General features: G+C 38.6%; 1 protein-coding gene across 3 annotated transcripts in view; it reads left to right on the top strand.

Moving 5' to 3' along the window:
• The window catches only part of BNC2 (basonuclin 2), a 458,180-nt gene extending 433,225 nt beyond the window's left edge, over nucleotides 1-24,955 (top strand). For all 3 annotated transcript variants that reach the window (XM_033237410.1, XM_033237409.1, XM_033237411.1), the window contains 2 exons: nucleotides 3,548-5,517; nucleotides 21,730-24,955. In XM_033237410.1, the coding sequence (XP_033093301.1) occupies nucleotides 3,548-5,517; nucleotides 21,730-22,390 (2,631 nt within the window). In that variant the 3' untranslated portion in view covers nucleotides 22,391-24,955. The remainder of the gene's footprint in view (nucleotides 1-3,547; nucleotides 5,518-21,729) is intronic.
• The last annotated feature ends 744 nt before the right edge of the window (nucleotides 24,956-25,699 follow it).

Genomic DNA, 25,699 nt, shown 5'->3' with positions numbered 1-25,699 from the left:
CAGCACACTTGGCTAGTTTTTTAATTTTTGTAGAGCCAGGGTCTTGCCATGTTGCCTCGGGCTTAAGCCATCTTCCCACACTGGCCTTCCTCAATGTCAGGATTACAGGCATGAGCCACAACACCCAGCCAATGATGACTTCTTTGGAAAGGACACCTATGGCACTATCAAGGGGACTCTAGTTTGGTATTACGGAGCTGTGTGTCCCGTTCTTAAGTATGTTTGTTTGCAAATATGCTTTGTTGTTTATCTGTGTAAGTATAAATTGCTGCTTCTATTACCGCTGTAAATGAAGCTTCTCTTTTATGATTCAGGAACTATCAGAGTTCTAAATCATACTTACCTGGATCTCTTTCACCAGAAGCAAGTGGTTTAATGTAACAGACTCCATTTTAGCAGAGACAACAACTGAGTGCTAGAAGACAGTCTAAAAGGCAGTAGTTTTAGAAATAGTAACGGGCATTGTGGCGGGCCAGGAGAAACCATATGGGACTGCTCTGTACTGTTGGGAGAAAGAAGACAGAAAGGTGATGGAAATGAGATGCCTCAGGTGGGACTGCTCAGTTGCTGTGGTTTCTGAGGTGCATTTTAATACCAGAGGCTGTCAATTGTGTAAGTACTTCATTGACATGTAGATTTAGTTACAGGCTACCTTGAAAGAACCTGGAGAAGATATGACTGTACATTGCTCAGATTGGGGCTCAGCCTGAGAAATTAATCCGCAGTGAAAGGCTCTGTAAAAGAACACTCAAGAGAGTAGATTTGATGATACAAGAAAGATGGTACAGAAGAGGACATTATAGCATTCTAGAGAAAGACTGCCTCAGAAGTCCTGCTCTTTACTACCACAAACTCAATGGGCTTACCTGGGAAATGGCATCATGGAATGATAGCCACTGAATACTGTGGACACATTCTGAACTTAGAGTCAGAATTTCTATGTTCAACTCCTGGGCCTCAAATTAGTATCTTGGCAACCTTAACAACTTATCTTAGCTTTCTTCTCTCCTGATTTCTCATCTGTTCTCTGAGCTCTGGAAGTTATGATAGGGGTCAAATGAGGTAATCTATTAAAAATCACAAATTACTTCTCTATTTACCTATAGCACCAACATTCTTCCATGTTACCCCTGTTCCAAAAGTAGGATGTGAACGATACCAACTGCTATGAGTGAGGTTTTGAAAATGCTGATGGCAGGACTTCAGGATCATCTGGGGTTGCCATATACCTGCACCCTTATGTGTTTGACAGTTTTCATAGGAGTGGACACCCACATGCACGTACTCATACATATTCTTTATATAAAATGGTAGGATGCTAGGAGTGAGCCTTACAAAGCGGGGCACATAATGTATCAGGGTTTTTTTAAAAAAGTAATTCAAGTAAATGACAAATACCCACTTAATCAAACTAGCTGTGATGATTCAGACCATAGGGCAGTGTTTCAGAGAGAATTTTATGTCCACAGGTTGAGGAGAGACTTTTCCCTTGCAAAAGCAGTACAGATCCCTTATGCCTCTAATCATGCTTCCTCTAGTGTAACATTCTACATAATCAAAGCACAGTGACTGAAACTGGAAAATTCAGATGGGTATAATACTACTAACTAATCTAGAGACTTTATTCAATTGTTGCTAAGTTTCCCACTAATGTCTTTTTTCTGATCTGGAATCACACAACTATATTTGATTAGTCCCCTCTAATCTGGAACCATTCTTTATTTTTAATAAATCTTTCCCGAACTTTACACTTTGAAGAGTACCATCTACTGTTTTGTAGAATGCCCCTCAATTTTGGTTTGCCTGATGATTTCTGATGAATTGACTTGAGGTTGTGAAGATTTTACAGTGTGTTTGTCCATTAAAGGAAGAGTTTTAATGGACTCACATTTCCACATGGCTAGGTAGGCCCCACAGTCATGGTGGAAGGCAAAGGAGGAGCAAAGTCACATCTTACATGGCAGCAGGCAAGAGTATGTGCAGGGAACTTTATAAAACCTTTATAAAACCATTAGATCTCATGAGACTTATTCACTGTCATAAGAACAGCATGGGAAAGACTCACCCCCATGATTGAGCTAACTTCCACCGGCTCCCTCCCACGACATTTGGGGATAATGGGAGCTACAATTCAAGATGAGATTTGGGTGGGGACACAGCCAAACGGTATCATTAGAAGAATGCCACAAAAGTGATGTTGTGCCCTTCTTAGTGTGTCCTAACAAGCGGTACATGATGGCGTGATTTCCACTCACGGTGGTAAATTCGATCACCCTTTTAAGGTAGGGTCTGTTAGGTTTTTCCATGATAATGTTATGATTTTCCCTTTGTAATTAATAAGTATCTTGTCATTTTGTTTTTAAGAAGATACTATGCTTTCTTAAATTTATGATCAGGGTTGGGGCAAGTGTCATTCACAGAGGGATGCAAAGTGTGCTGTCCCAATGGGAAGAAATGGTGCCCTAGAAAGTGATGGTGTCATTATTTAAGTGTTTGAATAGATTTCTCTCAATCCATGCTGAAATGGATTGCCTGACATTACATTGCAGGATTTTAAAGTCCTACCTCCAGGCCAATCTCATAGTTACTAGCAAAAATGAAAGTGTGAAATGCTTTTTAATGTATATTTAACAACACATAGTCTGGTGATTACTGATGTGTATTCTCTGTGGACTCCCTTTGCTATCAGAGGAGGATGCTGAGAGACAACTTTTTACACATTTATTCTATCTAAATCCATCACATGTTTACTTTTTAGATATCTATGACTGTCATTTATAACAAGATCATAAAAAGTCAAATACATTAAGTCTAACTCAAACTTTGAATCATAGGATTACAACCAATTTTCAGGAAAAGTACAATTACCTTTTATGAGTGATGTTTTTCTTATTCTTCCTTATGAAATTGCCTGCTATTAAATGATACTAAAATATAGCCATTCCAAAAAAAAAAAAAGATACAGTTTAGTAACAAGATATGAGGGGTAATGCTACTTTATTCATCTTTTTGATTCAGAAATTCACATAACTCCTACTTAAAGGAATTTTCATCATTGAATCCAGTGTCATGTCTGCTTATGTTGAAGAAGTAAATTTCACAAAATGTACTTAATTCCTTCCTATAGTATCACTATTTAATAAGGACTAAGGTAACATTTTTTTCATTTATGTTGGATTTCACAGCAGGAGTTCACATGTTATACTAATATATGCTAAATAGTTGCATAGTATATAGATCATTGTTGTTTAAAAAAAGCAGTACTGAAGGCATTTTAGATCACAGAGCCCCAGTGGTCTACATTTTGTTTGCTTTGACATTATTAAACTCAATCTGTTTCTCTAACTGTGACTCTAATTACTACATTTGCATGGCAGAAAAGTTTGCTTTGTGGGTTGACTTTTATTAACAGTGCTTGCATGTTGTTTTCTGCTCTTGCTCTCGGTGTTTTATGAGCACACAGAGCACCTTCAGTTGCATTGAATAATTATGCACAATCAATAAGTTTTTGTGTTTGTCTTTGTTGTTTCTTTGATGTGGCCTCTAGGATGCTGCTGGCAAGGTGCTGGACCGCTGGGCCATCATGTCTCGAGAAGAGGAAATCATCACCCTTCAGCAGTTTCTGCGGTTTGGAGAAACCAAATCCATTGTGGAGCTGATGGCAATTCAGGAGAAAGAAGGGCAGGCCGTGGCTGTACCATCTTCAAAGACAGACTCAGATATAAGGACTTTCATTGAGAGCAATAATCGCACCAGGAGTCCCAGCCTCCTTGCTCACTTAGAGAACAGCAATCCTTCCAGCATTCATCACTTCGAAAACATCCCAAACAGCCTTGCATTTCTCCTTCCATTCCAGTACATAAACCCTGTCTCAGCGCCACTGCTAGGGTTGCCTCCAAATGGGCTACTGTTAGAGCAACCAGGGTTGAGGCTGCGGGAACCCAGCCTTTCAACTCAGAATGAATATAATGAGAGCAGTGAATCCGAAGTTTCTCCCACACCTTATAAGAATGATCAAACACCCAATAGAAATGCCCTGACCAGCATTACTAATGTGGAGCCCAAAACCGAGCCAGCCTGTGTCTCTCCCATTCAGAATTCTGCCCCAGTCAGTGATTTAACTAAAACTGAACACCCAAAAAGCTCATTCCGGATTCATCGGATGAGAAGGATGGGGTCAGCCTCTAGGAAGGGAAGAGTGTTCTGTAATGCATGTGGGAAGACATTCTATGACAAAGGTACTCTCAAAATTCATTACAATGCTGTTCACCTGAAGATCAAACATCGATGCACCATTGAAGGTTGCAACATGGTCTTTAGCTCCCTCCGAAGTCGTAATCGCCACAGTGCAAACCCCAATCCTCGCCTTCACATGCCTATGCTAAGGAATAACCGAGATAAAGATTTAATTCGGGCCACCTCAGGAGCTGCCACCCCTGTCATAGCAAGTACAAAATCAAATCTGGCACTCACAAGCCCTGGCCGGCCCCCAATGGGTTTTACCACTCCCCCTCTAGACCCTGTCTTGCAAAACCCTCTCCCTAGCCAGCTGGTGTTTTCTGGGCTAAAGACTGTACAACCAGTTCCTCCATTTTATAGAAGTTTACTCACTCCAGGGGAAATGGTGAGTCCTCCAACCTCCCTCCCAACCAGTCCCATCATTCCAACCAGTGGTACCATAGAGCAGCACCCCCCGCCACCCTCTGAGCCAGTAGTGCCAGCAGTGATGATGGCCACCCATGAGCCCAGTGCTGACCTGGCACCCAAGAAAAAGCCCAGGAAGTCAAGCATGCCTGTGAAGATTGAGAAGGAAATTATTGATACCGCTGATGAGTTTGATGATGAAGATGATGACCCCAATGATGGTGGAGCTGTGGTCAATGATATGAGCCATGACAATCATTGTCACTCCCAAGAGGAGATGAGCCCAGGCATGTCTGTGAAGGACTTTTCTAAGCATAACAGGACCCGGTGCATTTCAAGGACTGAAATAAGGAGGGCTGACAGCATGACTTCTGAAGACCAAGAGCCTGAGCGGGACTATGAGAATGAGTCTGAGTCTTCGGAGCCCAAACTGGGCGAGGAATCCATGGAAGGGGATGAGCACATTCACAGCGAAGTGAGTGAAAAAGTCCTGATGAATAGTGAGAGGCCTGATGAGAACCACAGTGAGCCCTCTCACCAGGACATCATCAAGGTGAAGGAAGAATTTACAGACCCCACTTATGACATGTTTTACATGAGCCAGTATGGACTGTACAACGGTGGGGGTGCCAGCATGGCCGCCCTGCATGAGAGCTTTACATCGTCTCTGAATTATGGCAGCCCTCAAAAGTTCTCCCCAGAAGGTGACCTGTGTTCTAGCCCAGACCCCAAAATATGTTATGTGTGCAAGAAGAGTTTCAAAAGCTCCTACAGTGTGAAACTTCACTACAGGAATGTTCACTTGAAAGAGATGCACGTCTGCACAGTGGCTGGTTGCAATGCTGCATTCCCCTCTCGCCGAAGCAGAGACAGGTCAGTAAATCTCCATTGGCTGCTCCTGCTGGGGGTGGAGGGTGCCAGTTTTCAGTCATGTTGGACTTCATGCTAAAAGAAATCCAACTTAGATGTTTTTGATGCACTGTAAAGATTGTCCACAGTGATCACGTGATAACTAGACTGCCATGCTCATGAAGGATTGTTGCAGTTGGTGCTTGTGATGATTAAGCATGCAGAATCATGTGCCATCTTACCCGTAATGCACGCCATTTTTCTCTGTGCTCTGTGTATATGTGTGTGTATGTGTTTTCATGCATCTAGGTGTGAATAAGTTAACTATGTACACGGTTCCCTGCTTCCCCGTGAACCTTCACTTAGAAGCCGCAGCTTCCGTTATATATATATTTATATATTTATATTTCTGCTTTGCCATGTGGCTTTTTGATTAAATCAATATATTATCTTCATACACACATATTTATCCAATATAGAAACAGAAATTTACGGATGGAAAGAACCATAGGTCCAGGACATCGAGACAGCCTGCATCTCCGTAGGTATAACCAGTAATGTTATCATTCCTTCCATGAGTATTTAGTGTGTCCTTGAATTCTTTAAGAGTCATGAAAATATCAGAAGGAAATGGGACAGATGTAGTTGTTGATGTGGGAAAATGGTATGGTGGTGTGGGTTTCTTTATCTTAACTTCATAATGGCTTTGAGCACATCTCTAAACTATAGTCTACCATGGGGATTATTCACAGAAGGGGAGGTGTGCATATACTTTGAGGACCAGCACGAATGTATTATGTCCAGCCTTCAGATGACATCATACTCCTGCTATGTAGTTGCAGCTCTGAAACAGTTGGGCTTAAACAGAAGCAGCTGGTCCTAAACCTACAAAGTTCTTTATTAATCCTCAAGAAAATGTAATATAAATGGAATGTGTCAAGGTGGTCAGTGGCAGGATAGTGCGGTTATCCTGCATTTGTTGAGATAAGCTTGTGAGCAGATCATTTACATAATACACCACCAGCCTGACTTGGGTCACAGTCTAGTTTAGTTCTTCAACCATTATATCAGGTGTGGTTTTTGGTTCTACATTGTCTTTTTAAAATATTTTAGAGAAAATTTTATAACATAGTGGAAATCAATGGAAGAAACACATTAAATTAACTAGAAAGTTTCTACAGAGCCACCACTAGTAAGCAGTAATTCTAGTGCTTGTCAATTGCGTAGAGTTCTTTGGCAAAGTAACATTAAACATACCACTGAAAAGTAGTGTCCTATCTCTGGAATATTCTGTTTTGTCTTCATATTTGGAAATCAGTCCTTTTTTAAATAAAAGTTTGAAGAATATTTTTGAGCTTTCTACTGAAATAAAAGGGGGCCAATCTTTGAAAAGCAAAATCTTTAAGAAAAATAAGTAACTTTCTTATACAACCCAAAACATGCTTTGAGGAGAAACCATTTTTTACATTTCCCATTTACCATTTCCCACCCCCGTTTACTTTGTTCTGTAAAAGTAGTTTATAGTCATGTTATTTCAGTTCCAAGGTATCATTGACAGTCCCAGAATACATCAGATAAGATGGCTATATTTTGAGTAATAAAATACTATACCCAACCTCCCCCAAGTTGTGAGCAATACTCATTCTTTTAAATTTGAGATAGTACACTACTAATAATGAGGTTAATGCATTGCATTTTTTTAAACAAAAATGAAAGACTCGAAAACCTGAATAAAATATTTATGGAAATGGAGTGTTTGAAGACAAGCCAAAATTTAATCTTAATTGCGTGAATTCCTGTCACAGTTTTAGTTGGTTTGCTGAAAATATTGCAAGGCATAGCACTGGGATAAATAGCTGTGAGACCAAAAGGCTACACACCCAACGTTTGAAGCCTTCATTTATGTAAAATTCCTAGAAAACGCAAGTGTTCATATGTTTATGTCTTAACACATAAGGAGGTACTGTTGAGGTACTGCTTATTGGTTTGTCTGAGGAAAAACATTTATTGATAGCAGGAAAATATTTCAATCTTCATTTTTTATTGTAGGTATCAGGATTGTAGTGCGTGACTAACCATATATAAGTTTAGACCCACATCTAGGATGATGAGGATATTCTAGGTGGGAAGAAGAGTACAGATGTGCTCCCAGGGTGTTCAGTCACGCAGAAGATAGCAAGCTTCAGAAGACAGTTGATACATTTCATTTGGCTGAAATCACAGTATGTCCAATCTTTTTCACTTTGGAGCTTTATCACATAAGACAAATGGAAAAGTAGATTGCAAAAATTGTAGAATAGAAACTTTTTAAATTCTTACTTGAAATTTTGCTTTTTAACAATACACAACTCTTTTGATCCTAGGTTATAAACACACAAGTTCTGATACTTTAATTTTGACATTATAGTTTCTTAAGAAAAGTTTTCATCTTGTTTGAGTCTATGACTTGAATTAACATAATGTTATGAGTTTAGCTGCACCAAATAACCAGTGATGCCATTGGGGTGCCTGCCTCTTCCTGCATCTCAGCAGAGTGAACTGTGAAACATAATTGTATTCCTGTTTCAGCCTTTTATTATCATTTCGTCAATGAATGTCAACCTGTGATTTAATCTCGTTATTCACAAAGCCTCTTGGATTACATTTCTGATCTGTCTCTTAGACTTACCTTCTCCTGTCTCTTCACTTTTACTTTATTAGTCACAAGAACCCCAGGAAGTTTGTCTCCCTATTTTTTCCTTTTTAATTTGCTGTGAAGCTAAGACAAGTTTTCTTACCTTTTTCTTGAGCCAACAGACCTTCTCAAACAGAAACCCTCCTTTGTCTTTAATCCTGCTGTCCTCAGACCCATTTCTTTCCTCTCCCCAGAGTCTCAGTTTCATCCATCCTTGACTCCACAATGTCTTCCTTGAGCAAATAAAGCATTAGAGGGGATTTTGAGTGGGGGCTGAAGTGTGCAGGGCTATAGGGTTTCTGAGATTCCTGTCATAAAGCTAACAGAATTGCCCTCTTCCTTCTGTTTATAAAAGCAGACTTCTTCATGATTCGAACACCTTGGAGGAGTTTTACACAGGTCTGCCTGGGCTTCTTCCAAAGTGGTGATACATGAGGTAGTTGCATTTTTGGTCTCCAGATAGGCATGTTAGTAAGATGGGAAGTAGAAAGATGTTAAATACTACATTTTAGGTTTGGCAGTTAATTAGCAAAGATTACCAGGTCCTTTGTTGGTGGTCCTTGTAGATTTTATAAGATCAAGTTGAAGATTTTTGAAAAGCAACAATGCTGTTTGTGTAAAGTGACACAGAGGAAGGGAAGAGACACATGCAAGATTTGTTAGGGCTAAAGATTCCAAGCAACAGCGTCAAATCTATTCTTTTCTATATAGTTGTAAATGAGTGTGTGTTTAACAAATTCAGAAGCCAAGAGGACCATTCCACACGGACAGAGAGCAAGCTAATACACACAAAGTGTGATTCATCTTTGTAACTAGGTAGCTGTTAGAATAATTTTTATTCTGAGTGATAGAAGTGAAATGTAAATAATTTTCTCTGTAGACAACTCTGATGCTCTAAAGCAGGGGTCCCGAACCCCGCGGCTGCAGACTAGTACTTGTCCATGGCCTGTTAGGAACCAGGCTGCACAGCAGGAGGTGAGTAGTGGGCGGGTGAGCATGACTGCCTGAGCTCCACCTCCTGTCAGATCAGTGCTGGCATTAGATTCTCACAGGAGTGCAAACCCTATTGTGAAATATGCACGTGAAGGATCTAGGTTGCACACTCCTTAAGAGAATCTAATGATAAATGTAATGTGCCTGAATCATTGTATCATCCCAAAACTATACCCCCCACTCACGTCTGTGGAAAAATTGTCTTCCATGAACTGGTGCCTGGTTACCAAAAAGTTTGGGGACTGCTGCTTTAAGGTGACTGCTAAAGTCTTCAAGTATATCCTGATAACAAAGTGTAGTGTTCGATTTTGAGGTCTCTAAAGACCCTTTCCTCCTTCTTGTTTATCCCTTGATCTGTCTGCTGCTGAGCTGCTGTTCTGTTAAGGAACAGGAGGCTGCCCCTCCATTATGAAGTATACATATGAAATCTTTCCTAGGAAGAGGAAATTCTAACTGGCCTGGAACCTGCCGCCTCATACAGGAAATTCTCTTGAAGAGAGCCTGATAGTCAGAATTAGCTGGGTGTAGTTGACCTTTCATCCTTTCTCGTATTCTGACTTGATTTTTGATCCCCAGGACCTGAGTGGCATAGGTCACTCATTTTGAAGGGGAGCCTACTTATAAGTTAATTTGGTTTTTATTCAGGAAGAAAAATAACAAATACCCTCTGTTCTCTTTCCTAATATTCCTTATCATTTGCTCATAGGTTAAAATCTATTCATATTTGTCTTAATGATTGGCAGTTCTAAAATCCCATCTAAAATGAAGACTTTGTACTCAGCAACTAGATGACCTGTATAGTAAGAAGTCATTGTCTCTGTTTCATCCTACTTGAGTTTTACCATCTTTGTTCCTTTCTTCTCAGAGTAGTAGCTGCTAGTTGTCAAGGTTTGTCTTCAATTTTATCAGAAAGGTAAGCATATATGTTTGATCTTCAAGTTGTAGAAAGATGATTTAGCCCTATGAATAAATTTAAAGACCAAATTGCATTTGCTGAGGGTGATTTATAAATAAATATGAGGCAACCTTCCATTTGATTGCTAGTTTAATCAGTCCACATCTAAACGTGGAAACTTCTCTATTCCTATGGAGGAAGACGTGTATTTGGTTTATTAAAACCTGCTGATGTCTCCAGAACTAAATTTGTTCCTCTATAGGCCTCTGGGTAGCTGTAGCTAAAAAGCAGAAATGTATGGTTTTAGCTGGTCTGATTACCTGACTTCCAGCCCTGTACAGGTATGCAGGAATAAATTAACATGAGCTACCTCTGATGAGCCACTGCATACATTAACAGCAGAGGTGAAGATGCGAGAACATGTTACCTACCTCCTGTTACCACCTTCTCAGCATAGCAACATCCATGTTTTCCATGATTCTCTATGTTTGGAAACTTATACAGAACTTTTTCTAGGGAGGGCTTTTCAGTAAATACACATGATTTCACCAGGTAATACCTCTAAGAAATGAGCCACTTAGCACCAATTCAGGATAACTATTAGTATATTTGCCCTAATATAATTAGCTGTCAAATACGATGTGGTAATCCCCTCCAAGTAAAAGAGGAGAACATTTTAAAGCATTAGCTGTTTCATTTCATTGCCAATCAAACTACAAGTCTCCATTTCTAAAATTCTCTTATAACGTGAAGTTGTGCAGGTCCTCTGACTTCTAAATGTTAAGGAAGAGTTTTTTTTTTTCCCCTGCTACTCTATTTGGTTTCACAATAGAGCCAGATCAATAAACCTTTTGTACTTATCTCCATTACTTTCCATCAGAAGCAAACACACAAAATAAATCCCCCTCTGAGTAATTGCTAGTTGTGCCCTCCTCAAGCAAAACTTTGGTAGTAAGATAAACTTCAGTGTCATTCCTGTCCCTGGGGTTCTTTTTAGATACTGGGAGAAGAGCAGTGAGCAAAACGGTCTCCTTGTATCATGGAGAGAGACTCTGTCAAGCCTAAAGTGAGCCTCGGATCTTCCTAATGACCTCCTGCTGGCCCAGCTGGATGCAAGACAAGCTCATTTAAGCCTCTGCTGACCTTTCACTCCTCCACTTCAAGAACCACACCAGTCATTTCCCCCGTCTTCAGAACTGTGTACCAAATAGACCATAGAGCTTCATGGCTGATGAATGATTTCCTTTTCATGATGCAAAGAGATTTTTACAAATTTCTATTGATGGGAGTTAACATTAAGTCTCTTGTGGAATTATAACTTCTGTTGCACATATATAATGCTTCTATATAGCTCTTATTTTTACCTTCCTCATAAAGGAACAATCTACTGTTCTTGCCAGCATTATCTTGAAAATTCAGGCCAAAATATCTGAGCAGAATGCACATATTGATTGCACCAGTGGTATTTTTCATGATGAGACCACTTTGAAAGGGTCTTCCTGATTTCCACGTCCCTCAGAATCTATCTGAACTTCTCACAGACTTTATTGGTGTGAATCTTTCTTATATTTAACCATTTCTTTGAGAGGCTCATTTTTGTAGCCCATCTTCCCTTTTTAAAAAACATAGGCTGTTTTCTACCCAGAAGAGGGTGGTAAGACCGTACATGTACATTAACATTCACTTGTGTAACTCGGGTAAGTTCAGTTTTGTCTTAGGTGAAAGGCTGCTGTCAGCCCTTCTACTGTAAGTGATCATTCGTGGTTGTACTAAGAGGAAGGGATACCTTCTTTGCCTAAATTTCATAATGAAGGTTTAGCAATGAAGCATTTTTTTTTTCTTTTTTTAAAGCCTTCTCAGAAATAATGTGCTTGCCAGAAGACTCCCACAAGCTTCAAATAAATGAATGTGGCAGAATTGGAAAGAAGCTTGTCCTTGCCAAAAAATTGCAACGTCATAAAAGAGGAATTTGGTAACTTTGATTCTTGAGTGCCAAGATACATGTGTGAGGGAGAGGCAGGCAAGCTGAGACAAGGAAGAAAGAATACTTTTTAGGAAAGGACAGTTTTTCTTCAGTTATTTCACATAAAACTACACTTTTAAAATATACCTAGATTTTATGTCCTAATGCAAGCTGCTTGAATTAAAACAGGAGTTGTAAATTCCTGGTAAAAAGCTGTTATGCCTAAAGTGTTAGTGATCCTAACTCTAGTACTTTGTAGAGTTTATTACTTCTTTTATTAACTAGGGGGGAAAATGTTACCCACTCCTAGTTTAATTCTTTTTGTTGCTTGCTCTAATTTTGACTTTACCTTAGGAAAGAAAAAAAAGACAAGTGTTTCTAACAGAATATATGTAAATGGTGCCTCAATATTGCTATTGCATATATCAATCTGAATTATTACCAGCCATTCAAAAATTGTGCTAATGTTCTAATCTAAATTCATCCACATAATGTATATGTGTGTTTATACATAAACATCCACATAAATAAGAATATCAAAAGACAGATGATTCTTAATTGCCAGAATAGACATCTACATCTTAGAGAGTGATGTATGAAGTAACTTTATCACATTGATGGGAAATAAGATTTCGTAAGTAAAACGAGACCCATTTGGGCACCAAGAACAACAGAACTGCAGCTGGTAGCCTTGTAGGTCTGATGGCCAGCGGAGGGGAGCCGCTCTAACTCTGCTGCCTTTTTAGTCTGCTCTGTCACTGAGGGGGCACTGGTGGGTCAGTTCACTCACTCGTAATTGTGTTTTACAGACTTCTAAAGCAATTGGCTCAGTCAGTCCCAATTCAATAAAAGTGGAGAGCAAGAGAGAGAGCACTTTTGTTCTATTTTTTACTTGAAATTATTTCATTCAGCAGTCTGTCTTTTTTATTACCAGGACTTGACATTAGCACTCCAAGCTATATTAGCATCCATTTCAGCAGTTCAGTAATGGTATTAAAAAAACACTTAACTTCAACGGTGAATGGTTGTATGACAGTACCATAAAAAATCCACATTAAAAAAAACTTATGTATTTGTCCCAGCAAATTATTTTTCACTTGTTTAACCACTTCAAAACTATATTCTCATGATGGGTATTCGCGAGGTCTTTCTTGTTCTCAGCAACAGCTAACAGTGGTGCTCAGTTGATCAGGGAACTGAGGAAAGAAGAAAGGGAAATCCAGTGAAGACAGGGTAGGTAAAGATGCTGTTTACCCTGTAGTTAGATTACCTTCCATTCATCAGCGGAGATGGAATTGGCAACTCCAGAGCACCCAAGGTGAAATTCTTGGATCCTCATACATGACTGGGATTTGATTTTGAACTCAACACTCTCCAAACTTGGGAGCAAAGCCTAACTACTTTGGCACTGCAGTGTGCTCATAAATGACTACATTAGTTTCTAAATTTTGATTAAACATTCAGTAATTAATCAATGGTAGACACGAAGCAGTTGGCAAGGTCCAGAGCTGCAAAATGTTTAAGACATAAAACATTACGAAGTAATTAGAATATGCTCCTTCAAGAGAAGGATTGCCTTCAATAAAGAGGTAAATGATAGCATCCTGTTTATTGTGGACGTAGGCAGCCAAAGCAATATGATAAACTGCTGGAGATACACATATCAGTAATCATCCACATTATTAGTGCCATTAATCATAATTCCAAAAATATGACAGCAGCAGCCAACTTTTTGACCAATTTTGCTTCTGCCTGTTGGCCATTATAACTTCACTAATAGACTGCAGAGCTCCTATGCGTGGCAGTTTGCATTGAGAATGGAAGGTTAATTATATTTGAGCTGTTGATTTCTTCTCTCCTTGGAAAAGGCTTAGCACTTTGACATTCCCAGGAGCTCACTGTTGTTAAATCAGTAAAAGTACTTTATTGAAATTTTCTTTGTTGGTCAGGAATGAGATGTTTCAAATGAGATATAAGCACCAGGCTGGAACAGTTGCTAATGCTTTCTTGCTTCAAAATGATCCTTGGACAGCAAGATGAACTCAGTGGTTTCTTTAGATCACTTTGCTCTCTCATTTCTTGGGTAAAAAGTTCAGTGCTGTGTGGTGATACACCAGGAAATCCCACAAGATTAGTGGTAGTCTCAACATGTATCTCTATGACCAGGATGTTGAGAGTGGTTAATAACATAAGAGGGAATAAGTACTTCTTTAATACAAAATCCTGCATTTCAGACTCTGCCTGTGCAAATAAAAAGTAAAAAGAACTTCACAAAAATCATCTGTTTCTAAATACTAAAACATTTAGTAGCATACATGCATTGCTGGTTGGTTAAATGAAGTTTTCATTTTTTTGGCTGGTAGTTTTGACATTTAATCAAAGTTGTAAATTAGATTATGCTCACTCTTCTTGTTCAGGTGTCTTTATTAGTTTCATTTTCAACACAGAATTCTAGATAAAGCCATAGCTAAATAATAATATTGATTGTCCTACAAAATACGGTCACCTCCCTTGGGGAACTCATGCATCCTGAATGTTGTATTTTAAGAAGATCATAAATTAACCATTTTAGGCTGGGCGTGGTGGCTCACGCCTGTAATTCCAGCACTTTGGAAGGCTAAGGCAGGCAGATTGCTTGAGACCAGGAATTCAAGACCAGCATGGCCAACATAGCAAAAACCCTTCTGTACTGACCAAAAAAAAAAAAAAAAAAAAATAGTTGGGCGTGATGGCACATGCCTGTAAAAATTAGCTCCTATTATTTTGGAAATATATCTTCTAAAATCTTTATATAAGTCAGACTATATGAAACAAGGAATGGAAAGCTTGAGGGTTAATTTGTCCAGGGTAAATATAAAACTCAAAATTAAAGCTCAGATTTGTTCTCAGTAAGTCCTTAAAAGATGCCAGGGCTCATGGCTTTGCTTTTTCTTACCCAACAATAGTAGTAAACTGAGCACCATATGAGCTGCCTGATTGAGAACACTTCCAAATGCTGTGAAAACATAATCCTGTTCACAGTGTAACACTTATCTCACATTACAGCGCAACAGGTACCTATTGAATAATCAGCACCCTTGAGAAGCCTCGATGTGTCAGATACAACTCAAAAGTAAAATGGTTAGGGAACGGGGCTGCTGGATATCAATTCTACACTTAACCTGAGCATCCAGCATACACATTTTCCATCTACCAATCTGCCTTCCCAAATGCCATCCCTACATTAACATTTTTTATGCATTCCACAGCAATGACAAATTGTTTTCTAACTGTAGCACCAGATTTAGTATGCGAAAGACATGTTTGCCTCTGCCAACAAACCAATAATTCTCACTAACGTCTTCAGAGTTACAACATTTATAAAGTTGCAAAGTGGAGTAAACAAACCATCTGTTTGGCTTTTCCATATATGTCATGCTTTCTTATTAGCATATTACGATTCATTTAGTAAACAAATTTGGTGATTTCGTTCACGTCAAAGCTAGGTCGGAAGCTTGAAGATGATTAACATTCCTGGGACAAGCACATTAATACATTGCTTCCCCTGCAAAGTTAAATGGCTTCTCAGGAGAATCACCCCTTGTTGACAAGATGAGACTGTCAATTTTGTTTGCCTGCCACATTAGGGGCCATACGGGGATGGCAGGCTCTGAGAGAGGGGAGTCGTGTAGGCAGCATAATTCACTGTGAATTGAGAAAAGAAGTCTAATTCTGATAAATGGTCGACCCCAATACATCCTACCTGTTATTACAACAGACGTGCCGTATCTGTGCAGTAAATTAGCTAAACCCCTAAAGAGTTTGGTGGGAGCTTATCTTCAAGTGAATAATTTGAATGTAGAGGAAACTGCCTGCGTGACCAGTATGGATGATTTGTTTTATATTGAAAGGGGTTGAAATGACTGAATTTCATACTTTTAATTTGCAAGAGTTTGCTTAGATTTTGTTTCTTGCATTTAATATGTACTTCCTTACGTTTGGGGCTTTTTGAGTGTTACCCACTAGAATTTCACATTGAATTTTCTTCCTGAGCTAGGGGATGGTTTTCAGATCTTTTGGACAGAATCTTTAAATAATAACCTGTAGAACAAGTACTAATTTTACAGAAAGGTATAGTGTCAAAAGTATCATTTTGTGCACAGAGCCATAAGCATTCATTATTAATAAATGATAATACAAAAATTTTGAGGTAAGTGTAATAGATAGTATTGTAGCAATCCAGATAAGAAAAGAACTAATGAGAGGCAGAAGTTTTAATTTTTCATTTCTGTGGATTTGGATAGCAGGTTTACATTTCTACTCAAAAGTATTGTTGACACAGTAGTCCTAAAATATACTTAACCCTAGCATCTAGACTTACCCAGATTGGATATAAATTTATCTCTCTCTCTCCCCCTCTCCCCATATACATGTATGTAGACACATACATACAAACAAATAGGCATGCATATGGTATCTGCTATGTATATGTTATAATCATTCTGTACAATATCATTTGAGAATTTGGGAATGTGTGTGTGTTGAACGGCAGAGTTGAGCTGGAAAATAAAGGCAAAAACTAATCCAAAGTGGGGCCTCAATTATTTTTCACTTGAGGCATTCTAATTAATTATCAAGTGTTTTGTTTCAATTCAGTAAGTTTAGAGTGGTTCAAATCTGATTAAGAATTAAGACACTTTGTGCAACCTATAGCTTGATTCATTATTCAGTCTCTGACTGCCACAGTCTTATTTTCTAATTTGGTCATGCAACTTGTTTTTTGTTTTTTGTTTTCTTTTTCGCGTCTTCCCTGTATCTTAAAGTCAAGTTTAAAACCTCAAAACACTTTCTCTAGATAGTGTTTTTGTTTGTAGTTTTAATTTTTATGGACCAGACATCACATTAAATCTAACTTAATGTGATGAGAAAAGAGAAGTCCAAGGCAAGACTTGCTTTCTCTCTGAAGGGCATTTGCACTTACTTGCCTACATTTGATGAATTTCATGTCTTTTGTGGTTGCATGGTAAAGTTTCCATCAAAGGAACAGAAAAAGACTGGTAGTCCACTTTAGTCCAGTTAGAGTACTCCCACTCAGCATTTCAAAGAAGAAAGAAGTTTGGTTATGCAGCACCCTCCCCCCAGTCCAAGGTTTTATAACTTTTTGCTTTTAAAGGTGATCTTGGTCTTTAAGAAGCTTTCGGTAAATTCACAGTATAGAAAGAGTACAGAGGTTTAAAGGAAGCATTTGTAATTCCAAGCATAGCCCAAGTTACAGGACTTTTTCATGTCCTAATTTTGTGGCATTCCCTTATAACACACTAGGCTATTAATAGTGTCAGAATCACCATTTGTTGTGTCGCCACCACCTTTGCTTGGATATTCTGTTACATGAGTCCTACCTTGGGATCATTGTTTTCTTCCCTTCTACAGTATATTTTGGGAAATACTTCCTGAAGACTCATGCATATTATTGATGGAAGGGAAACCAATGTACTTTTAAGTATCTCCTCTGTACAGAGTATTCTACTTCATGTGCAGGACACATAATATTAAATAAAATTTAGTTATGTTCTTGAAAGTGAACATCTGGGGCTAAGGTTTGGACCACTGCCTTAATGATTACCAATGCACTTACTAAGACCAAATCCTTATCCCTTCTACCTATGAACTCATTTTCTCTCTCCATTTCAGTCATTTTTTTTCTGTAAGAGGAACTTATTTGCATGTTTCTTTCTTGCCTTTCAAATCAAAGCAAGTAGAAACCTTTCTGCTGTTCATATTCTTATAGAATATAAGATGTTCTAATACAGTCTAGATTTTTGTTAATGATAATTCTTCCCTCTTTCCTAGAGATAAATATTCAGAACACTAAAACTGTTTCTAGAAAAACCATCTCTATCACTGGAGAACTCAAAATTGGTTCCTTGTTGGATTCTTTGTTCCAATTGTTGCATACAACTGAGTATGGCTTCCTCTGCCAGGGAGTCCCCCTCCGGTTTCTAGCACTCTCTGGCCTTCCTCCCATTTTAGGGTCTTCTCTCTACATCTGATTATCAGTAGGAGAGAGTTCTTTCTGTGTCTATTCCATCTTCCCTTTCTTTTCACCTCTTCAGTTTTGCTGATCCTGATAAACTTGTAATAGTCCTCAAATTGCTATTAACCCTAGGTCTTTGTATCTCATAAGGACAGTATTTTATGACAGCTAATGGTCTGGATTGAATGATTCAAGAGTCCAACAATAGGTCTTTGTTAAAATCAAGTGCTGTCTTTTGTCCATTCTGTGGAGACTGAACCCTAACCTCCTGGGCAGGATCAGTACCCTGTAAAGAATTTTAGTCTGTTTTCCTTCTCATGCTTTCCTTCCTTCCACCTTAGGAATACTGGTGTGAGTTTGTGAGAAAATCCTCAAGGCCACTATCATGAGAGTGAACAGCAGACTTTCCTCAGTCCATCCTTCCCATCTCCACTTCAAGTGTTTTGCATATGGCATTTAGGAGGATTATTAAACAAAAATGAAATGGATTAAGAATTGAACATAAAAGAATCAATTCTCGTGAACTGTGGTCGCATAATGGAAATCGACTACCATGAATGAACCCGTGTACTGAAGTTATGAAGAGCAGAGCTAATGCACTGCCATGAGTTCATCTTTATTATTGCATTACACCTGAATCAATTGATAAAGTAGCTTTTTTTTTTGAAGCGAGGGATGGCACTTAATTGAATAAAAGTCAATGTAATTATATTAGCAGAGGCCAACAGTACTGCTGACAGCGGAAAAGGGACACTGTTGAACAGAGTGCCAGAGCTGGTCTACACATTTCTGCACATCGTTTGGTTGACAGATATTGAGGGCTGGTACATTGTCTAATTAGATTACAGATTTCTACTGCTGTAAGTGAGAAATGAAGAGAAAATCTCTTCCTGGTAACATATTGGTGGAGATGTGTAATTTCACAAGTCATCTTAGGGAAGACTTGTCCATCTGGGTGATCAGTGTGTCCTTTTCTCAATGTTAATTTATTCTTCCTTATTCAGTGTGTCTTGGTGCAACTGCTGTGTGTCTGGCTGCTATTTTCTCAGCAGTGAACCTAGGAAGTGGTAACTGCAGATGTGTGAGAAGCAACAGAGTTCTAGATTACAGTCATCGCAAAATGTGTGCTCGTGAAATTAAGAAAGGGGGAGGGTGTTAAAAATAATGAACAGGGATAGGATTTCGTGAGCTGCATATAGTTGGCAGATTGTTTTATCAATAGAATAATAGTGCATAGCGTAACTCTACTTCCACATTCTTGTAATAACTCTGGTGATGTACCCACATGTCAGAGTAAAGACCTCACAGTAGGCATTTCCTGCACTTTGCTTAGCAACCTGCACTTGGAGTCATCTGCATCTGACACCAAGGAAACGAGAAATTACTGTGTCAGAGCAGGAACCGTGGGGACAACTTCTGTTTATCATTCACATACCCACACAGTGCATGCATCTGTTTAATATTCATTTGTGGATGATGATGATGCTGTGAATTTGGTTTATTTTAATTTGATTTATGATTTTTGGATTATACAGCTGATCTGAAAATCATCAAGACAGCATATGGGATGATCGCTTATGACAGAAAATAATTTTGTGATCAGAACGTTTTAAATCCCTATTTTATTGTTTACGTTTTTCAAAACCAGATGTCTAGAATGTGAATTTGTTTTCTCTCTCTCTCTCTTTCTCTCTCTTTCTCTCTCTCTCTCTGTCTCTTATTCTTGCTTTCTTTTGTGATCGATTTAGCAAAAGATTAGAAAGCTGATCTTATTGTCACAAGGTAAGCTCAGCCTTCCTAAGTGCAGTTGGAGAGGGCTGCTGCCCTCTGCCCCTTAAAACCCGGAGTGCTGTATATTGTCTTGTGTGGAAAGGTGGAGAAGTGTTCCCCACCTTTCTTGTCTCTGAGGCACATACCTCTCAACCATCTCTAGGAAATATCAACCATGTTTGTCACCAAATGGAATGACGCATTTTGGTCTTCCATACTTTTAAGTATAATCAGGAGGTCTGTTGAACTTTATATCAGCCATTTAGGTCATTTCTCTTATCACAATTACTTCTCCAAGCTGTAGAGCTTCCACCAGTATTGAGAAGCTTTTATTTATCTGTAGATATGTTCGTTTATTTTTTGGAAGGGTAACCTTCAATTTAGGTACTGTTGAACATGTGAGCCTTTGCAGGTGGAGAGAGGTATATGCCCAAGAGCACTTTAAAAATAAGTGGGGGATATAAATACAAAGACAATGTTTCCAGATAGATGATAACATATCAGGCTTTGTAAATCATGATGTCCCTGTGGATTCTCTGGGACAAATCCTGTCTACATATATATATATATATATATATATAATATATATATACACACACACAAGCAAAGCACTCAGTGAGTAGAATAAAAGTTTTGCTTGTCTAAGAAGTATGGGTTCCAGTTGTTAAAACAGAGGAACCCTGTGTTATTGTTGTGCTTGATTTTTTTTTTTTTTTTTTTTGTACTTACTGTGTTTTAATTTTGTACCTCTGGGTTTTTTTTTTTTTCTGTTGTTGAGTATGACTTTTTTTAAAAAGGTGGGTGGATTTTTATTTTTTAAAAAGTTTCTGGTTTTCAGTTTTTGTCTTAAATAATTAAATTTTAAAGTAGAATTACTCGATGAAAATATTTTGGACACTAAAATGTACATACTTCTAAAAAGTAAATGTATTTTATTATTAGATTTAACTGGGATTGCCAAATCATTCTGACAAAAGGCATTCGTGTTGTTAAAAGACAGTCTGTAACCCTATTTCAGATTGCTTAATTTGTTAAGCTATTGTTTTTCCTTAAAACTTGAAATGTGGAGGGTAGAGAAGGAAGATTTCATTGTTTTTTGAAGTTATATCTAAATTATCTAGACTACTTTTTTTTTTTTTTGAGACGGAGTCTCGCTTTGTCGCTCAGGCTGGAGTGCACTGGCGCGATCTGGGCTCACAGCAAGCTCCGCCTCCCGGGTTCACGCCATTCTCCTGCCTCAGCCTCCAAGTAGCTGGGACTACAGGCGCGCACCACCACGCCCGGCTAATTTTCTGTATTTTTAGTAAAGACGGGGTTTCATCGTGTTAGCCAGGATGGTCTTGATCTCCTGACCTCGTGATCTGCCTGCCTCGGCCTCCCAAAGTGCTGGGATTACAGGCGTGAGCCACCGCGCCCAGCCTGACTACTTTTTTAAAAAATGAATTTTTCCTATACCTCAAAATACAGTGTGTGCTGTATAGAAAAGATGTTTATTTTTTCTTGTTTTTAGGTAAATTTAGACTGTTCCATTTAGACAAGCAGAAAGTTTCTGTTCTTTTATTCTATTTAATATATATCATAAAATCTCTGCCATGAAATTCTCTGCAGCTGATGCTGCTACATAGTAAAACTAACAGTAATCATTGAGAAAAAGGTGCATGGGTTTGCATTCATACCATTGACAGATTTTACTCTCTTATAAAAATTATGTTAATGGAAAGTTCCCCTGATTGCACCTCCCACCATCACCACTAAACTCCCAGATCCTGAGGATATAGGAGAATGCTTGCTTTTATAATGGTGTAATTAGCAGTGAATGTGCTTATTTGATACCTAGTGAAAGCTGAATCAATTTTAAAATGCTTTCCTTTTTCTCACCCCTCCCCAACCCCTATCCACCTACCCCCCCTTCCCTCTTGTTTTCCTAGACACAGTGCCAACATAAACCTACATCGTAAACTGTTGACCAAAGAACTCGATGACATGGGCCTGGACTCATCGCAGCCCTCCCTTAGCAAGGACCTCCGCGATGAATTTTTGGTGAAGATCTATGGTGCCCAGCACCCCATGGGGCTCGATGTCAGGGAAGATGCCTCCTCTCCCGCAGGGACTGAAGACTCCCACCTGAACGGGTATGGGAGAGGCATGGCAGAGGACTACATGGTCCTTGACTTGAGCACCACCTCCAGCCTCCAGTCCAGCAGCAGCATCCATTCCTCCAGAGAATCCGACGCAGGCAGCGACGAGGGGATTCTTCTCGATGACATTGATGGGGCGAGTGACAGTGGGGAGTCGGCACACAAGGCCGAGGCCCCTGCCCTCCCTGGCAGCCTAGGGGCTGAAGTTTCAGGATCTCTTATGTTCAGCAGCTTGTCTGGGAGCAATGGTGGGATCATGTGCAACATTTGCCACAAAATGTACAGCAACAAAGGGACCCTGAGAGTGCACTACAAAACCGTGCATTTGCGAGAAATGCACAAGTGCAAAGTCCCAGGTTGCAATATGATGTTTTCCTCTGTACGAAGCCGAAATCGGCACAGTCAGAACCCTAATCTCCACAAAAACATTCCCTTCACTTCAGTAGATTAGTCTCAGAATGGACACTACAAATGCCAGCTCTCACCAGATGGCCTACGTGTTTGAACTGCCATAGTCAGTGTGCGCTTATGTACCTGGGAGTGTGTGTGTGTGTGTGTGTGCGCGCGCATTTATGTATGCTCTGTGGCTACATACACACACACGTATTTCCTTGAGATAAATAAGATAAACACTAGGTGCTTTTGAATTTTTTTCACTTCCCTTTATAAAAGTTTTGGGAAAGGAGTGGGATCTTTGATTTAAGGGTGAAAGCAGAGTACCCCTTTAAACACACACACACACACACACACACACACACACTGTGCAACTAGCCCCAGTTTTGACAGAATAATTCTTGGTCTTCCCCAAAGAGACAATTTGTTGTACCCATGACTGTTGCCTGCAAAAATAAAAGGGAAAAAAAAAAGAAAAAAGAAACAAAAAGGAACTTCTTATAGTTGTCTTTTGTGAACTTTTAAGGTTTTGAAAGAATCTTCAATTAAAGCATGGCAGATTCACCTGTAAATATTTAGCCTTGAGGGGCCATTGATGTAAAACAATTGTATTGATGGTTGTTTAACTTTTTTGTTTAATTTTTACAGTTACATCCAGCTGTTAGATATGCAGGAAAAAATAGTTTGCTGGCTAGCTCTATTCATTTATGTTAGCATTAATGCACATTTTTTTTTTTAAAAACATGGTCTTGTTTTTACTACCTGTTAGATATAGTGATAAAGAGGTGCTGGCATGCTTTACAGCACAGATCTGATTTTTAAAAATGTCCTGTACTAGTACATAAATCCTGTCATGCACTTTTTTTCATACACTACAAGGGGATGTGTAATAACCATGCTTCTTTTTTATCCTTAAACTATTGCCATATTTCAGTAAGTGTCTTTTTTAAAAAAAAATTCACTTGTATAAAAATGGTCTGGTCAGTATAGGGCACAAATGCCAAACAAAGTATTAGTGTTAACACAAAACTGCCAACTTTGCACAAGTTTCCAGAAAAGAAAATACAATTAGTCACTCAACATAACCACAGGCCAATTTGTCGGCCACCAGAAAACCGCTTTTTTAAAAAAACACTTGGTGATTCTTTCAAGTGCCGAATGTTATTAGAATCAACATTGCATCCTTCTTGCTTATACGTTAAGTTACATAAAAGGAAAACAAAATTATGTGGTGTGAAACAGCCAAGGCATTTATTCTTCAGAGGCAGGATAATATTTCAGGATACAAAAGCCCAAATTACCCGCTACGGAACAAAGATGAATACAGTAAAAGAGTTGAACACTCATTTCCAGGGCCCTAACCCTTATCCTTTAAAAAGAAATCCTCTGAACTGGGTCAGTCTCTTGTATGGCTGTCTAATTTGTTGCAAATTCTGCAGTCGTACTATAATTCAGGCCTGTTTGGTAGACAAAATCAAAAGGCATTTAACAGCAGCAGTACTTGGAAGCTTTGAAAACATGTGCTAAACTTGAATTGAGCAACACTCCTTTCTGAAAAGCCAGAAGAAGGGGATTTTAAACTAGGATCTCTCAATGTTTAGTGTTTCGTGTTTCCCCACACGATTTGTCAGAGAGAAATGAAAGCAAGCCTGAAACCAAGCAATTGAGAGTGAGAAAGAGGGGAGAGACTATTCTCCAAACCTTTTTTGTTTTGTTTTGTTTCCGATGTTTACACATGTTGCCTGAGCTGGTTAACCACATCGGCAGCCTCAGCTACCACAACATACTGACTAAATGATGATATTTACTCAAGTTCAGTCTGCAGCCAAAACCATTAGGGTGTGCATTGCAGACTGTTTTGTTGTCTTTTTTTTTTTCCTTTTTTTTTTTAAGTGGAGAGGAAAGGAAGAGATAAACAACGAATATTTTGTTGAACAGTACACAATAATTTAAAGAGAATGTATTTCTTTTTTGCATTTAATGGCCTCAGACATTTCTCTCATCAGTCTAAAAGTTAGAAATATCCCTTTGTTTTAACTTTTATGTCGTTTCCATTTTTCATGTTTTTGTAATTATTTTTTCTGTGTTCACATCAGCATTCACTTCCGTTAAATTTGCCAAAGGAAACTGTTAATATGTTTCTGTTGTTATTATTCCTGTAGGATTTATTGTACCTCACAGTATTTATTGTTTCCCAAAATAAGCATCATTAGTTGGGGATTCAGTATTTTTATTTGTGAAAATTTCAGAAACAATAGATTCTTAAAGATAAGCTAGCTATGTCTAGGAGCTTTATCTTTTCACCTCCTTCGGAGGATGCTATGGGGTTCATTTTAATTCTTCATTTGTTCTACAGGGAGGAAAGACCAAAAGTATTTGCAGTACAAAAGAAACTATATCAAAACACTATGTTAAATGACAAGTGTTTATGGTAAAAAGTTGAGGAAATTAGTAATAACGATTTTTGTTTTCTTGTACCTTTGAATTCCCCAAAGACTTAATTGCTTTATTTTGGTGGTGTGTTAAATTGAATAGACAGAGATGTTTTCCTTTGTTTTATACCATATAAGACTCTGTACAGTATGTTTGTGAAAGATTGAACAAGAATAATGAAAGTTTGTTTTGCAAACATTTTGGTCCTCTCAGCGTTCTCTGTATTGTGCTGTTGCCCCATTACCAAATGATTAGATTCCAAAAGGGTGGGAAAATATTTTTAATATCCCAACAAAACATAGAAACTCTGGCTTTTGCAGTGTGCATAGACTACATGTAGTTTTATGAAAATAAATACACACTTTTATTTCTGCAACTTTGAAAAGTTACATTCAGTTGAGTTACTAGAACTCGTACAACAGCAATGTTTAGTCTGTTTAATTTAATGTCAAATAAAAGGACAGATAGCCCTCGTGAGTGAATTACATAGCTATCAGCAGGTCACATCAGCAGATGAACCAGGCTTAGAACAAATGTTTGTTACTTGCTGCAATCCAAGCTAATGTGTATGGCCAGTTAGAAAAAGTCCAGAAGTAATGAGATTCTAGAAGTAGTTTCCCTTGCTTGGAAACATGGATATGTTCACCTGTTTTTTGTCAGAGAAATGGCAATAAGTCCTGGACAGCTGACACTTTTTAAGTATCTCCCCTATTTGCTACTACTTTTGTGCCTCAAGTGCCCAGTCGTTACGGTGGCCTTCTAAATGAGTAAATAACATTTTCCAATATAAAGCCTATTTGCTTAAAAGGGACGGGGGAGTGGACGGATGTAGTACATGCAATGGAAAATCATAAAATGTACAATTCTTCTGTTCCCAAAGTATTGCTTGTTCTTGAGTGTGTGCCTGAGTGTCGTGTTTTGACTTAACTAGAAT

Source organism: Trachypithecus francoisi, unplaced genomic scaffold (assembly GCF_009764315.1).
Source record: "Trachypithecus francoisi isolate TF-2019V2 unplaced genomic scaffold, Tfra_2.0 Lachesis_group16, whole genome shotgun sequence".
NCBI classification, from domain to species: Eukaryota; Metazoa; Chordata; class Mammalia; order Primates; family Cercopithecidae; genus Trachypithecus; species Trachypithecus francoisi.
The sequence above is the reverse complement of the archived record's forward strand: the minus strand, read 5'-3'. Positions and strand labels throughout refer to the sequence as shown.